A 16,359-nucleotide genomic window follows, 5' to 3' on the forward strand; every position below is an offset into this window, starting at 1 on the left:
CATAAAATACGTTTATATTTTTTACAAATATTACCCCTAAAAGATTTTTCATAAAATCTTAGGTTTTTGAGGGAGGAAAGTACAATATTATACAAAGTCAGAACCTAATTTTTTGTGGAATTATGCAAATTAGTACTTTATCCATAGGTTTTGACATTGAAGGGATCTGTTTTAAAGAGCTTAGTGAAGAATCCAGTTGGCAAAAAATGTTAATTTGGCATTCTGGTCAAATTATTACTAAACCAGTGTGATAGGGTTATTAGTATCGGTCATAGAATTTGGGCTTGAAGATATGTTTATACTATAAGTATTTTTTACTACCATTTAACAAAAATCATTATTTAGAGCAGGTATTCAGTTTTAAGTCGTAAGAACAATGAAGTGTGACACCTTTTGATGTTATGCATTGCATTATGAGAATGCTCTTCAATTTAATTTTTCTAGGTGTCCCACACGTTGAAAAAGATCCGGGCCTCGTGGCAAGCGAAGAAACGCAGGCAGGCGGCAGCGGGGCTGCCGGCCCTCTTAATCCATCCTCTCCCCAACATCTTCAGGCAATCCTTGCCAGCAATAGGTTCATTACACTGTCTTGGCACGAACCAGCAGAAAATAACGACCACATCGTTGGTTATTCGGTTTACTACCGCCAAGAAGGATCTCTCAGGTGAGTAATAACAATACTACAATGATTTTTTTCATATATTGGTTTCTGTTTTTAATTTTTAATGACCTGGGTCGCCTCAGGGCACATGTCACACCGCCTGAGGTTGACCCCTTAGAAAACGGAAAGAGGTTAAACTATACAAAAAGTTGGTCGGTTAGGTAGAGTTACCAGTAACTCCTAAGAAGGTAGTTCTAGGTAAGTATGTTAGGAAAAATACAAATTACTTAAAAATTTGTGATATTTATGATTAATGCAGAAAACTAAAGGTTGGGATAATAACCTTGTGTCATATGTCTTGCTTGTGATTGGTCGACATATTTTAAATGTAACCTTTGGTGAGGGAAGAATATTATGGTAGCTTAAGTGATATCAACTGTTTATAAGAAATGTCAGCTCCTAAAATATAACCTTACCGTATAGTTACTGTACAGTGTGTGGTCCATTGACACTGAGGCTAGTGTTAAAACATATCTTGATATTTGATGTTCTATATTTGATGTTCTTATCAGCAATAAATAATCACTTTGACACTCCACCAGTTAGTTCAGATGTGAGAGGTTTTACTGTATTGTGGTTCTCAATTATTTGCCCTTTTTTTATGGTCAATTCTGACCATTGCATTTTTTAGCAAAACAGTTTTCAAATTTGGTTTTTGCTAATGTAATATCCAAAGGGTAATTGTAATATAATCTGAGTAAAATGTTCATTTCATACTGAACATCCTGAATAGCCTTCTAATTTTGTGAAAGATATTGTGAACACTAAGGTTTTCTGTGTGTTATTTTCCTATATATAAATTCTCCTTGCCCTATAAAATAGATTTTAGGAACAATCTGCTAACTGGATTTGGGTGCTACAAATCTTGATTTTATTTAGATGTACAGGGTATAAGGATTTATTTTTTGCAAAGGACTCAAGAGGAGAGTCAGCAGCTGAAGACCAGACATAAGAAATGTTCTCAAAACAAGGTAGAATGAAAGAATTAAAGCATTTCTTCAGGATAGACAGATTACCAAAAATCTGAAAAGACTTGTTCACTCTCTTTTATACAGTTGAAGAAGAAACAGAGTGAATGTGCTTCTGAAATAGTCAATTTGTAATCAAGAACCACACCTAGAATTTTAATTAAATTGTATATAGTCAAAGACATTGTTAATGCAAAGATCTGGATGTCGAGGAGCCACTGTTCTTGACCTATTTGAAATTATACTGAGTTTTGTTAGCACACTTTGATTAAACAGACATTATGTAAAGTGTGAATTTAATTAGTAAATTAAACAGACATTATCTAAAGTACAATATCATTAATTATATCTGTAAAAATTCCAGGGAACGCGTCCAAAACGTGAGCGCCAGCTCCTCCAGTGAAGGGCTGGATGTCTACAAGACTCAAATCAGTCATCTCATCCCAGGTAGCAATTACCTGGTCAGGGTCGTCGCTCACACCTCCACGGGTTTGGTCGGGATGTCGAGCGCGGAAGTGCCGGTCTCGACCAAGCCCGATTTAGACTTGCCACCTGCTCCTGAAAGACTCAGGGTCATGCCCATAACCCCTACGAGTTTAGAGGTCACTTGGGCCGAATCTCCGCCTGTTAGGACACCACTCACTGGTTATAGCATGTACTACATGGAGGTATGTTTATCTATCCCTTAGTAATTGCTGTGTTTTAATTATGTTTAAAAGACTGTAACCATATGATCTATTTAACCCTTTTACCCCCAGGCTATTTGGAAATTTCCAACCCTTAACCCCCAAGGGGTTATTTTTTTCCCAGTACATTTTGCAGCATATTTTTTTTTTAAATTGCTCTAAAAGCCTTAATTTTTGTCATAGAGAGGTCAGGTTGGCCTCATTCTCTTGGAAAATGCCTGAATTTTCTCAAAAAATTATCAAAAATATGAAAAAATAAAATTTTATAGCATTTTTTTGCAAGGATGTACCGGTACGTCCATGGGGGTAAAGGGATGGCTTTTGTGAAACGTACCTGTACGTCCTTTGGGGGTAAAAGGGTTAATAGTACTAAAAACAAATAATTCTCAACAGACATGTGAGAATAAGTTTTTCTCATCATTTATGAATACAGTAGATCTCAAAAAACCTGAGGATACTTCAGGGTGTCTGTAAAACTAATTTTAGGAATATTCCAGAGCCGAATGAAATTGGATAATAACCGCTTATGTATCTGATCCAAAATGATTTTCTTTATAGGTTGGCTCAGCAGAAGAACACGAAGTAGAAGTAACAGGGACATCTTACATTCTGCAAGGGCTGGAACAGTTTACTGAGTATAGTGTTTGGTTGGTTGCCATCAATGCCAATGGGGCCGGCGATGCCACCAATGAGGTCACCGCCAGGACCTTCTCAGACGTGCCATCCAAAGAACCGCAGAATGTTGCCGTCGAACCGGCTAGTTCTCGAGTTAGTTACGAAAATTATTTTTATTTACGCTTCTCTGTAGTAGAAAAGATCACAAGCTGATTTATATGTTGTGCGAAATTTGTTACAGCATGTTTAATTTGACTTGAGACAGAAGTAGAAAGACCTTTTGATGTTTATAAATCGCAGAAGAGGATTTATTGTGATCAGACAACAAGCAAAATAGTATGAGTTTCATCCTGTCAGTAGGTTTGTTTAATATTAATATGTACAGAGTTCTAAACAGTCTATTCGTACATTTTCCAGAGCCTCATATTGAGATGGGAACCGCCTCCAAGAAAACACCAAAACGGTGTTATCACCGGTTACAAGATTAGGTATAAGGAGCGAGGAAAACCCGGTTCGACGAAGACCAAAACTACAGATGGAAATCGGAGACTTTTTGCCCTGAACGAGTTGAAAAAGAGTACGGAATATTCCATTAAGGTGAGTTTCTTATCTGCTATTGAGCAAATGTAGATGAATGCAGATAGTCTATAATAAATAAGGAGTAATTTTTCCATTGGAAATAACTTTTTCGTAAGATTTGATAAATTCTGAATTCTTATGATGGTCTATCTACCATGGCACCCCCTAATTTTGGGAGGTAGCCAACATAAAAAAAAAAAAGCAACAAAATAGGATTTTGTTTCTCATCATTATTCTTTGCCTTACGAGGGACTTAGCTGAGTTTGGTTGGTACTGCTATGGTGCCATGATGATACACAGTAACAAATCTCTACGTACTCGAGTGTGTGTTTTAATGTAAGTTGTCTACAATACAATTTTTTATGTTATTTTATCATGATTAACTGGATGCCGTTCTCTAGATGATGAATTTAATCGAGAGTGTATTCTTAGCTCGCTGCTATGACAGTTAATGGCACCGGTCCTGCGACTCACTGGATCCAGGCGGAAACGTACGCGAACGATTTAGATGAAAACAGAGTCCCAGACAAACCTACAAAACTTAGAGGTAAGTTTATTATTTTTTTCACAGTTGGATATATTAATTTCTTTATTGACCATCCTTAATGCTGTTTTCCAAGTTACTTTCAAGAGGAATTGTTATACAGTGTGCCTTGTGTGGCACACTGTAGATAGTACTTCTTGTTTTTGACGGAACTCTTTTACTGCAGTTGCGTGCTTTGTTTCTGAATTTAATTTTTACTGTATTTATTTATCTTGGTTTTCTTCCAACTAGATATCCAACTTTTGTAACTTGAGTGAGTTCTAATGGAGCTTGTAGGTGGGTCTCAGTACCTAGTTGCCCGATTAAATTATGCTACAAGACTTACGACTTCGAAGACCGAGGGTATTACCCGTTAATTTCTTTTTAACTTTATTTATCCAGCCATGCCACTGACAGATCAAATAGTCGTACGATGGCAGCCGCCCTTTCAGCAAGACGTCATGGTCAGGGGATATACCATAGGCTGGGGTCGAGGAATACCCGACGTGTACTCAAACATTGTTGACAGCAAGCAGCGAAACTACGTCATTGAGGGATTAGGTAAGTCGTAAGTTTAGGTGGAACGCAAACGGGAGGCTACTAATTGCTAATGCCAATATATAAACTAAGATACAGTATTGTAATGATGTCAATCAAGTTCTGTATTTATTTTTATGACTGATGTGGTATTTTATTTTCTTACAGTCCCATTTGATCTAGAAATAATTTCTCTTTAGGGCAGGGTCTTATATTGTTAATAGTTTTGTTATAACTGCTGTCTCTAAATATATCATTTGCTGGTTATATAGTATGAATATGTTGATGAATGTAAAACTGATGTCCTAAGTTTTTGTGTTGATGATAATGATGCTTCTCTAACATAATATATTTTCCTTCTCATGAAAATTTGGAAGTCTATTAGCATATTCAGCAGTCTTACTATATTACGATGACCATTCGGTTTTATAATTCTCTAAGCTCTTAAGATATCTCAGTGAAAATACACGAGTTAAGCGATGTGTATGTCACCCGATATTCAAACAGTTTAAGGATTTAGCTTATTCGTAACTTTTCTAATTTCTTCAATCCACATTTCAGATGCCAATGCTGAATACGTTATCAGCCTTCGTGCATTTAACAACATTGGAAACGGTCAACCCGTTTACGAGCAAGTGAGAACTCAGCTGCCTGAGGAAACAGTAGCTGCAACTCTGACGCCGCCAGTTGGGCTAAAGGCAGAGGTTCTCACGCCATTTACCGTGGCCCTGCAGTGGACTGACACCACTCTAAATCGCAACCAGGTTTGTGTTGATCCGGAAACCATCATTTGCCAGTATTTTTATCAAATCTGTGCCTTTGTTTTTCGTACCAGTTATTGTCTTTTCTATATTTTATTGATTGGTTTTGATATACTTTCTATGTTCTTCTCATATTACTAAAGGTCATTTCATTTTAAAGTGTCTTTTTGGTAATAGCTAACGTATATCTAATATCAAAATACATTAACCCTTTTACCCCCAGGCTCTTTGGAAATTTCCAACCCTTAACCCCCAAGGGGTTATTTTTTCCTCAGCACATTTTGCAGTATATTTTTTTTAAATTGCTCTAACAGCCTTAATTTTTGTCATAGAGAGGTCAGGTTGGTCTCATTCTCTTGGAAAATGCCTGAAGTTTCTCAAAAAATTATCAAAAATATGAAAAAAAAAAATTTTATAGCATTTTTTTGCAAGGACGTACCGGTACGTCCATGAGGGTAAAGGGATGAGTTTTGTGAAACATACCAGTACGTCCTTTTGGGGGTAAAAGGGTTAAAGTGTTATATAATTTTAATATCAGTACTGCCTTTCTATTTTTCTTAATCTGTAGAGAGTTTTCTCAGTTGTGATAACAAATCATCCTTCTTTTCCAGTATATCAGCGACACAAGATACTACACCGTTCGTTACACTACCTTTGCTTTGGCCTCCTCGTCCAGTCCTCGCTACAAGTACATCAACGCCAGCGATGTCACTGCTCTTATAGATAATTTAAAACCTTCTACTGTATATGAATTTGCTGTGAAAACCATCAAGGTACAGTCTTTAATCTTATTAGAATATCATATAAGAATTATTGTGTTTTTGTGTGCGAGTACTTACTTTTAGGAATTGATTATGGTCTGGTGTTAAATAAATATACTCCTTAATATGTTTTACAAGAACAATATCTGATTTTTTAAAGCTCTTACCTGATTTGGCAGTGAGAATTGTACTCTTTGGAGTATAGGCAAAATTTTTGGTCTTACATAGATTGCATTTGTTTCAGCCTAGAATATTTATTTAGAAGTGTTAGCTGCTGTTTATGTATATTTTGAACCAAGATATGAATTATGAAAATCATTGAAAATGATAACAGAAATGGTACTGTTATATTCATTTAATGTCAGGGTCATCGTGAATCCAAGTGGAGTTTAGTAGCATCCAACAGGACCCTAGAAGCCCGTCCTTCGTCTCCTCCGAGAGACGTAACCGTAGTTACGATATCGGGCGAGCCATCAACTACGATATTTAATTGGCAGCCTCCCAAACAGAATAATGGAAAAATTACAGGTACGTACATCGTTATAACAGGTATTTATGTACAATTCATTATTTGTAGCTCTGAAAATTGCTTCACAAACATTAGAATAATAGTGGGAGTTGAGAAATAAAATATTGAAATAAACCTTTTCAGTGGTGATATGAGAGTTACACAGTTTATTGACTCCTCTTATTTGCCAAGCTTACTACTTTTTGTGCTTCTGGTTTCCACATTTTCATCGTACTTTCTCGAGTGTCTGTCTGCAATATTGTCAGTAAACTGTAAAATGAAAGTACAGTATAGTAATTCATATAAAAATGACAACCTTGTCAACAAAATTTTCATTCAAAACATTTCATACAGTTCTAAGATTATTTCATAATGTCAGGTCAGCTCCTTGATTGTCTAGAAATTCTATTCTGTACCATTATGAAGCTACTGGACATTGTCTTTTTTTTCAAAACCCAGAGCCTGACTTGTGTTTAACTTAGATCTGAACTAAAGATGAATAAGACGTGTAAAGGGGAAGGTGGGTGGAAACTACTAGGAACTGATAAACTTGCTTCTTAAGGGATGGTATTATAAGAACAGTAACTTAAAATAAACTGGTCTGGTGTGTACAGATTGGATTTGAAGTTGATGAAGAGTGAAAAGAAAAATATCATTGAGTATTTAATAAGCAACAGTAAAAAAAAGGTGAAAATTATATGATAGAAAAAATGTAAGGTATTTATCTTAACCCTTTTACCCCCAGGCTATTTGGAAATTTCCAACCCTTAACCCCCAAGGGGTTATTTTTTTCCCAACACATTTTGCAGTATATTTTTTTAAAATTGCTAAAACAGCCTTAATTTTTGTCATAGAGAGGTCGGGTTGGTCTCATTCTCTTGGAAAATGTCTGAATTTTTTCAAAAAATTATCAAAAATATGAAAAAAAAAATTTTATAGCATTTTTTTGCAAGGACGTACCGGTACGTCCATGGGGGTAAAGGGATGGGTTTTGTGAAACATACCAGTACGTCCTTTGGGGGTAAAAGGGTTAAGAGATTGGGTTATGTACTTTTGCATCAGTGTTCTTCACTTGGTAATTCTGTCGTTTGTTTCAGGTTACCTCATATTTTATACCACCGACGCAGCAGGCGACTGGGTAATGGAGGAAGTCGTGGGTGATCAGATGACCTTTACCGTCCATGGCCTGACACCTTCGACCCTGTATTATTATCGCATGCAAGCGCGAAACGCCAAAGGGTTTGGTCCATTCTCTTCCATTGGGAATTTTACAACGCTGCCTGGTGAGTTATGTTATTGTCAGCGGTATGAAGCAAATGTTTTTTAATAGACACAGAATATAACGTAAATTACAAAGATTATAATTTGATTATTTTATGATCTTGAAAGCTTGTAAAGCAGAATGCTTTATTTTTCTGGAGTTTTAAGACAAAAAGAGCCATAAATTGTCTAATTTTATTTCTGTAATTTAATTTAACTCAGATGGTGTTGTTTTTAAAATGGAAATGAATAGTATAGCCAAGGAAATAATTAAGATTCCAAAGATGCATCTCTGTGATGTATAGACTACTAACAAAGACACATTTTCAGCCACGGAAAAAAGTGTAAGCGAACCCCCAGGCTGGTTCGTCGATCGAAGCAGCATGATCGTACTAGTTGTCGCGGGAATCGCTGGAACTATTACTCTCATTGGTGCAATGATAGCCATTACCATATATTGTCGGAAAACGAAGCCGCAGCCTCGACCCAGTAATACGTACGTTTTCTCATTTTGTAAATGTGATAGTGAATGACTTTTGAAAATTTTCTTTAAGAATTTCCGTTCATTACCATTTAATATTTAATTTCTGTCATTATTGATAAGATAAAATTATATTCATTAACCCTTTTACCCCCGGGGTATTTGGAAATTTCCAACCCTTAACCCCCAAGGGGTTATTTTTTTCCCAGCACATTTAGCAGTATATTTTTTTTAAATTGCTCTAACAGCCTTAATTTTTGTCTTAGAGAGGTCAGGTTGGTCTCATTCTTTTGGAAAATGCCTGAATTTTCTCAAAAAATTATCAAAAATATGAAAAAATAAAAAAAATTTATAGTATTTTTTTGCAAGGACGTACCAGTACGTCCACGGGGGTACTGTAAAGGTATGGCTTTTGTGAAACGTACCGGTACGTCCTTTGGGGGTAAAAGGGTTAATGTATGTCTAAGATTGGTATACTATATTGCATTATGTTCATTTAAATAATACTGAATCACAGTATTAAGTTTAGCTTTGTACAAGAATCACAGTCTATCATTAATAAACTCATAATTCTTCTTGACAACATATCTAGGGTTGGTACTTCTAGTAAAAGTAGTAAGCCCGAAGTGAAGCCTCCAGATCTGTGGATCCATCACGACCATCTAGAGTTGAAAAACCTCGACAAGAATGACCGGAGTAATTCCCCGAATCATGCTGTGATTACCAACCACACAGGTAAGAGAGGAACGATTTCAAAACCATTGTACGCATTTACAGATTTTAATAATTTCTTACTGGTTTGGACATAGTTCAGCTCTAACTCCTAACAATTTCTGTGAGTTTCCATCAGCTCCTTGCTATGTAGATGCTCAAAATATTAACATTTAACATGGATCTTCCCTGGTCATCTTTTGGCAAAACTCGAGGAACCTTTTTCATGGCTTTGCAGGTCTCACAGAGAAGTTTGCTTTAGGCTTTAGCCTTGTGGCTCGTACGTCATGTCTAGAGCCATAACCCTAACGTGGAAATGTCCTGTACAAATACAGTAAAGTACAGTATATATTTCATGTCTGTTTCAAATAACATATAATGACTAAGATTGGTTGATACTAAACGGATTCACGTGATTGTTATTTTCTCTCATTAAGTTTGGTATCTTATGTAAAATTATAACTCTAATCAAGTTAAGGTTGAATATTTTTTAATGAGTTTTTTGTTATTATGAATTTTGTGTTTTATAGAGGAAAATATGAACACCTTTAATGTGTAAACGGAGATGATACAATATACAGATGGTAGATAAATGATTTTGATATTTTGTTACCTAAGACATTAAGAAAATTTTGCTGACAGTATAGTGAACAAATTTAGTCTATTTACAAGAATCTTATTTGGGACCTTATATGTCTTTAATCAAATTGAATCTTTTAATGAGGTGGTGTTGCTTGCTGCTACCCACCTTGATTCATATAATGCCGATTAAACTGATTATCGATTTTCAAAATTAACAGATATGACAGTTAATATCTCCATACACAATCTCCCATAGGAGAATGTCATTTCTGTTGTCCATTGCATGATATGCTTTGGAGGACACTGGTACCTTTGCAGGGCATCCAATTCCTTCTCTTGTTTTTTGGCTTTTGAAACCTAGCTTCCCTACTTCAGTTATTCCTCCAATTTATCAAGCTGTAGTTTTCTTCAGAACAAGCGATATGAGTAGAAACGTTACTCCGTAATTTCTAAATCTCTCTCACACAAGCAACACATATGTAGCTTAATAGTGATACGGAAATGTACATCCTATTAAGTATGTTTTATTCAACAGCAGTTTTGTTATTCAAGAGGCCAGGTATGTAAATATCAAACATGATAGGCTTCTTAAAATTTCAAGCCTCTCTGAGCGGTATCAATAGTAGTAATGATGGTGAATCCTCATTACTATTTTAACTATTTCCTAACCTTACAGTACTGTATCTGCAACTATTTTAACTATTTCAACTATTTCCTAACCTTACAGTACTGTATCTGCAGATGTAATCGGTAATTTCACAGTTGTTTCTTCTCTCGTGTATATCATAAATGCTCCATCTGATGGTTTTCTGAAGGGTTCGTTTTCACGAGTCATTATCTACGTAATAGTTTTATAGGTTAGGTTGTTGCTTTGCAATTTCTGCCTGAACTCTCATGAAGTTTCAACCTTCATCTGTCCCCTTTTTCCATGATTTTTTCAAGGCAGCAAGGAAAGAAGTTTAACAAGGACCAGTATCCAAGTAGCTAGATTTAGGGCACGTTGCCACCATTATAATTTAAGTACATTATACAGAATTTCTCTTGATTTCTGTAAGGTCTTATTTTTGTTAAAATAAAGTATAGTTACACATTGTAATCCACAATTTGTCAAGCGTCTGTTATACTGTCCTTAAATATAAATGAAAACACTTTATTTTACAACAGGGAAAATTAAGTTTCTCACACAGTGATGGCTAAAAAGGTACAACATATCTAGAACTGTTTAATGTTTAGCATTTCTTTGAATTTTTTACAGAAAGCTATGACCAAAGTAATATAGTTTTAAGATACTTATAATTAGTGGAGTGATATATTCATATGCGCTACTTTTTAAACAGTAAGTAGTGTAAGTATCATGCCATCCATCGCAGCAAGGTAACGTATTGTCTAGAATCTTACGCATGCAAATACAACAGCTATTGTTGTGTGTGGATGTCTTGGTACGCAAGAACTATGCACCACACACACACACTTCTGTGTTGTTTTGTCTTAATTTACTCTTTTGGTTATGTGTACAATATGACTGCCACTGGCCTTGTGTTATGTTCAGTTTGGACCCCCCCATCTGCATAACAAGCCTTACTCGTGCAGTTCCCTTAATACGAACTTTGTGTTCTTTACGTTATGACTGTATGTTTCGGCCTGAAGTTCTGTGATCAATCATTTGTTACCCTGACCGCTTTTGTTTGTGGCAAGCATCTGTGCTCGCCACCTGTCAAGCAGGTGGTATGTGTATGTTAAAAGAGATGAGGTATAGCAGTGAGCCCCAGGGTAGAGTTGATATGTTGAGACAGGTTATCCATTCTTGGCCCTGTGTAGAATTTAAGTGCACACGGTTAATATGTTGAGATTGGTTATGATAAAAGCTTGGACGGTGATAGATTCTATATGAACTCTTAATGGAAAAAGAAGAATAATATGAATGTCCGACAGTTTCCCCCTATGTCAATAGTCCAATTGGATAATTTATATGGCACTGAAGATTCACCTTTTTTGGTTGTACAAACAGATGTAGCCCCTACAGTTTATTGTAATATAAAACCCCCTGGCTGCTACGAATGGTGAAAGAGTAAATGTCTCGTGTACTGTAAGTTACTTTAATAAGTTTGATGATTGTAGAAATAAGAAATGTTTTTCTATGTTTGTACAGTAGTTTTCATTACAGCCGCACAGTTTTGATTGTGGCGATTCATTGCAAGAGTGAGGCATTACTGTAAATGATTTGTACAGCATTGTATATTGAGTGTATGGGAAACGTCCTTTGATTGCTTAATCCTGCTAGGCTAGTGACATAGTTTAGTTGTGAGAGGAAGGAAGATTGCCGCTACAAACCGCAAAATCTTCCGTAGCACCCTCCCCCCCTGCATATACCCCTACTCTAGATAATTTTGAGTCCGCCAACCCTTACAGGACCCGAGTACGAACCCGATGACAAGAACATGACCTATACATCTACCTCCACCCTCGACCGCCGCACCCCTTACCAGTCCACATATCTGCGTAAGTCATAAACACCTCCCGCTTCTCACGACTTATATTTCAACTCCTTATTGTAAATTCTAGCCTTTCGTAGCTCGGTATTGTATGTTAGTTTTAAGACTTTTTCTCTCCATATATATCTTGTGTGTAATTATGACACTTCCCCTTCCTCAAATATGTGTTTTCATTCGTTCATTGTATAATTTAGCTTCTCGTAGTTCAGTTTTGTATGGCAGGTTTGTAAAGATGAATTTTTGTGTGTTTTTGCTTTAATGTTGAACAATATGGATTTTTGGTAATCATTGTTTTATTGCTCATAACGTCATTCACAGTCCTGTCTTCTTTATTCTGCATTACTTAGTGTCTTTATTTATCATAATTATGCTTGGTGCCATTTTCATTTTTTTCATTTCAATCATATGGAAAATTTTATAATAAATTTTCTATTTGTATTATTACTGACGTGGCTTACAAGATGCATTTTGATCTATTTTCACATGCTTCTCTTTTGGTATTACCAAAAACTTGAGATTGTGAAGCTATAGGTTTTTATTGTTTTCTGTGAAATAAGGGTAAAGTTAAGCATATCAGTAGAATACTGTACAAAAGATTTCAAGACACATTTACATGTTGGTTATTAAAAACAGCTGCTTATCATTTAGATATTCAGGGTTTTTATCATATGAAAGATGGCTGCCAAAGCTAGCTTTAGCCTAGAAACAAAAAATTGCCATTTGACCCCAAAGTAAGCAGTCGAACCAGTGATATTCACTTACCAATAGTTTGGAGTTTTATAATTCGATAACGTACATATAGATATTGTCAACTCGGTTTCCTAGGTAAACCTGTTATCATTATGATTAAAAAGGGAATACAAATTAGTTTTTAAGTGCAATATGTGTAAACTAATTCAATTTTGTATTGCTAAAAACATTACTTACTTGTTTACTTGTTTTGGGTTTAAATCCAACCCTCCACTGAATTCGAGTGAACTACTTCTCAGGCGGGTCCATATCAATCATCTAACGAAACATTTTCATTATAACTTATACAATTCTTTGATTGTAGCATCTTCCAAATCATACATTACTAAGAAGAAAATTAAACTTTGCTTTAAATTTTTATTTTGATAACATCACTGATCCTGAAAATCACACAGTTCATAATCATTCTTTGCCTGTCGCTCAAGTTCTGCATGTTCTTATACTTTTTTATCGTCCTTTTTGAGTCGTTGGATTTATATTTTTATTTTTCCTTAAGTACATAATGTAAAACTCCTTTTATTTTGTGTCAATATATATATTTTTAAAATCTTTTTTGACAATTTGAAACTATTTTTTTTTAACTTGCACCTCCACTTGAAGGTAATACATACATTTTAATGTTTTGCAAAAAGTTGCTGATTATCGTAATATATAAAATGGTGATTAAAACACTGTTTACGACTCTTATGTGAAATAGGCATTTTCTTTTTAGAATACTGTACTATTATGTCTTACATGTCATTAGTTTTCAACAAATGTTGTAATATACAGATAGTGGGTAAATATTGAATGGATATACTTTACATCATTTCTATCTTTTAATAGCTCACATAAGATTATAATAATCTCCCCTAATGAACATAAAGGTTTTAAATTATATTTATCTCTTCCCATTAAAATTGTATGATTAGTGTTGGGTAGTAAGTTATTTTGGTTGGTAAAAATTTGGTTCTGAAAAATAACTAACACATTATAATACTGTGTAATTATTGAGGGTTTTCGGTTCTAAATATAGATACTTAACCCATATTTTTGTTTCTAAACATAGACAGCGTACTTAACCCATTTACAGAGAAGGGGAGTTTGAAATCGTCACTGTAACCAGGTTTCTTAACATTTCTAGTAGATTTTGTATCCACCGGAATAATGAGAGGTTGCACTTACAAATCTTTATTATCATTTTAATCAGACACTATTATAATTTCTTTATTCATTTATTGCATGCATAGAGTTCTCCATGTTTAATTTTCATTACCGTACATGTAGATTTTTTCTTTTTTGTTTCCAATGTTTTCCTGTAGGTGAGCCGCTGAGCGAGGATGAAACAGATAAGTTGTTGAACCGTCGTTCATACAAACACAAACCCCTCATTATATCTCTGGATGTTAATAGAGAGTGTAAGTAGCTCCTTCCTCGCCGTAACACTTCTCGTCTACCTGTTAGCGTACCTATGAAAGTAGGCCGTTAACCTTGCACGACTCACTTTTCCTGTGCATGTAGCATTCTCGTCTACCTGTTAGCGTACCTATGAAAGTAGGCCGTTAGCCTTGCACGACTCACTTTTCCTGCGCATGTAGCACACAGCATGCTGCTTTTGTAAGCTGTCGTAATAGACTCGCTTGCTGTTTCCACCCTAACAGAATTAATGTTATTACCTAATGTCGCCAGCCTTCGTTGAGACATGTAGAAGTCGTATTATCTAAATGTAATAACATATGTTGAGGCATTTTCAGTATGCTGTATGAACTTCTTTGTGTACATCCAATGTAGTAAGTATACAAAGGCAATTCATGGGTCGTTCCACACCATTCTGTTGTATTTTATTGTTGTGAATATTATACAATGTAAGTTCTTACTGTTTGAATATTTCCATTCAAGATTGTTTGGAAAGGACTGCAATTTTGTTTTTGTTTTTTCGAGTGACCACAGTGATGCAGGCTTGAAAAGTCCTTGAAATTTGTTGGTACTGTTTTAAACATGATCTGTTCTACTGCAAAGCAGTACAGTAATCAGAAATTATGTGTAGTAAGTTACTGTGCAAATAAAAACATATTGAGTTCTAGGTTAGAAGACATTTTGGAAGGGAGGATGAGAAGACATTACAGTATATATTTTGAAAGCTAATTCTGAAATACATAATATAGAATCCTGTCTGTTTATCATAATTTCTTGACTAAATGTGTACTGCCTATATTTTTAACTGTGTAGAAAAACAGCCTTTGCAAAAGTATTCATTTAGAAAACCCACGTTATAGCCGTATACCTAAAGATATACAGCTGTTATTTGCCTCTTGTAAATTCTTGATGAATAATATCTTAAACCTTTAGTGCAAAGATTTACAATTTCTTTTACATATTATTTCTCTAGAAGACATCCACAGCTTGACTTTGTTTGAATACTAAAGTCCTGCCCTTTCTGTCTCCCTCTAGAAAATTTTAATTTGATACCCTTTTTTGCGATTTAATTATGAAGTAGTTACCAAAAATCACTTAACCAGAGTTAAAATCACTTAGACTACCTGCTGTTGGATACAAAATCAGACCTCAATAGTATTCCGAAGAATTGTCATACCATGAGAGGTAACTCAAACATTGCTATAGGTCTGGGAAGTTAAAATATGAAGAAATAAAAGTAAATGAATAAAAAGGAAAATATTTGATAAAATGAGTGATTTGAAATAGTTTTAGAAAAGTTGATTTGGACGGTAGTGACAATGATGGTGTTTCTTCTCATTTATCGATCTTTTAAATGTTTTGATTTATTAGTAGTTATTTTACCATATGTATCTTGAATCCATTTCTTTTTCTTTTTTTATAGTGGTTGTGTTCCGTAAAAGCTGGCTTACTTAGGCCTATTGAAAATGAACATTTGTTAGTTAGGGATTAGGATTTAGCCATACTGTATTTAATACCTCATGACGCTTTTTAAATCTACAGTTAGATGTGGATCAGGCCATTATGTAGATTTTATTTTTTGATGAAAATTCAAATATCAAATACGCTTTAATTAAACAAGGCATGTTAAGAACGAGTGATGCATGGAAGTGGGTTACTTTGGAGATATGAAGTACAGTATATATATGTATGATTATAGTCAATTTAGACTAACATTGTACTCAGTCTTAATCAATATTGCTGCTTTAGGCATGACCAGGGTATAATCCCTTGAGTACTGACTTTGTATTTGCCAAGCGTATGAATGTAGTTGTATTTTGGAAAACTGTGGGGATGTTCAGTGGTGTATCAGCATTTTCTAAAATTCATCACTTTATAATTTTGTAATTTGTATATAAAAATACAGCAGAGGATCTCAACTCTTGCTAAGCAAACCAGATGCACCAACGTCCTTCCAAAAATTCCAATGTTGTTACATAACAATTTACTAAATGAATAGTTGCGCCTTCATGTCAAGACCTACGAACTATTGTAGATTTGAAGATGTCTCTTGTTTATTACTAAATACAGTTTTCGGAAATCGACCGCA

General features: G+C 35.0%; 1 protein-coding gene across 8 annotated transcripts in view; it reads left to right on the forward strand.

Annotated features, from left to right (window-relative positions):
• Positions 1-16,359, forward strand: part of fra (frazzled) — a 51,587-nt gene that overhangs the window by 24,970 nt on the left and 10,258 nt on the right. For 4 of the 8 annotated variants that reach the window (XR_011043548.1, XM_068369560.1, XM_068369554.1 and 1 more), the window contains 14 exons: positions 445-664; positions 1,994-2,297; positions 2,874-3,083; positions 3,348-3,527; positions 3,942-4,056; positions 4,435-4,593; positions 5,131-5,333; positions 5,942-6,103; positions 6,457-6,619; positions 7,697-7,882; positions 8,190-8,355; positions 8,933-9,075; positions 12,043-12,132; positions 14,177-14,272. Coding sequence is in view for 7 of the 8 variants with exons in the window: in XM_068369560.1 (XP_068225661.1) it covers positions 445-664; positions 1,994-2,297; positions 2,874-3,083; positions 3,348-3,527; positions 3,942-4,056; positions 4,435-4,593; positions 5,131-5,333; positions 5,942-6,103; positions 6,457-6,619; positions 7,697-7,882; positions 8,190-8,355; positions 8,933-9,075; positions 12,043-12,132; positions 14,177-14,272 (2,397 nt within the window). In the remaining variant the exon portion in view is untranslated. The remainder of the gene's footprint in view (positions 1-444; positions 665-1,993; positions 2,298-2,873; positions 3,084-3,347; positions 3,528-3,941; positions 4,057-4,434; positions 4,594-5,130; positions 5,334-5,941; positions 6,104-6,456; positions 6,620-7,696; positions 7,883-8,189; positions 8,356-8,932; positions 9,076-12,042; positions 12,133-14,176; positions 14,273-16,359) is intronic. The other 4 variants (XM_068369556.1, XM_068369557.1, XM_068369558.1 and 1 more) reach the window with 2 other exon arrangements.

This window comes from Palaemon carinicauda, unplaced genomic scaffold, assembly GCF_036898095.1.
Source record: "Palaemon carinicauda isolate YSFRI2023 unplaced genomic scaffold, ASM3689809v2 scaffold652, whole genome shotgun sequence".
NCBI classification, from domain to species: Eukaryota; Metazoa; Arthropoda; class Malacostraca; order Decapoda; family Palaemonidae; genus Palaemon; species Palaemon carinicauda.